This window comes from Penaeus monodon, chromosome 15 (assembly GCF_015228065.2).
Source record: "Penaeus monodon isolate SGIC_2016 chromosome 15, NSTDA_Pmon_1, whole genome shotgun sequence".
NCBI lineage: Eukaryota > Metazoa > Arthropoda > Malacostraca > Decapoda > Penaeidae > Penaeus > Penaeus monodon.
The window spans coordinates 15,048,916-15,049,139 of record NC_051400.1 but is presented as its reverse complement, the minus strand read 5'-3'; the positions used below and the strand labels follow the sequence as shown (position 1 = coordinate 15,049,139).

The 224-nt window shown below is 64.3% G+C and overlaps 1 protein-coding gene across 1 annotated transcript in view; it reads left to right on the top strand.

Annotated features, from left to right (window-relative positions):
• The window catches only part of LOC119581772 (cadherin-23-like), a gene marked incomplete in the record, with an annotated part of 64,191 nt that overhangs the window by 41,944 nt on the left and 22,023 nt on the right, over positions 1-224 (top strand). Inside the window, 1 exon segment of the mRNA XM_037929905.1 lies at positions 56-216. Coding sequence (XP_037785833.1) covers positions 56-216 — 161 coding nt within the window.

The window sequence follows — 224 nt, the reverse complement described above, 5'->3', positions numbered from 1 at the left end:
CTCCCCCCCCTTAATTGCGCTCTAGCTAACACTAAGGCTGCCTCCACCGCCCCAGGCACGATGAACCACGAGGTGCGCTACAGCATCCTGAGCGGCGACCCGAAGGGAAACTTCAGCATCGACGCCACGACGGGCGCCCTCGTGCCCTCGGCGCCGCTCGACTTCGAGGCCATCGACCAGGAGGGCGACATCCGCTTCTTCAATCTCACCGTTCGGGTGAGGCT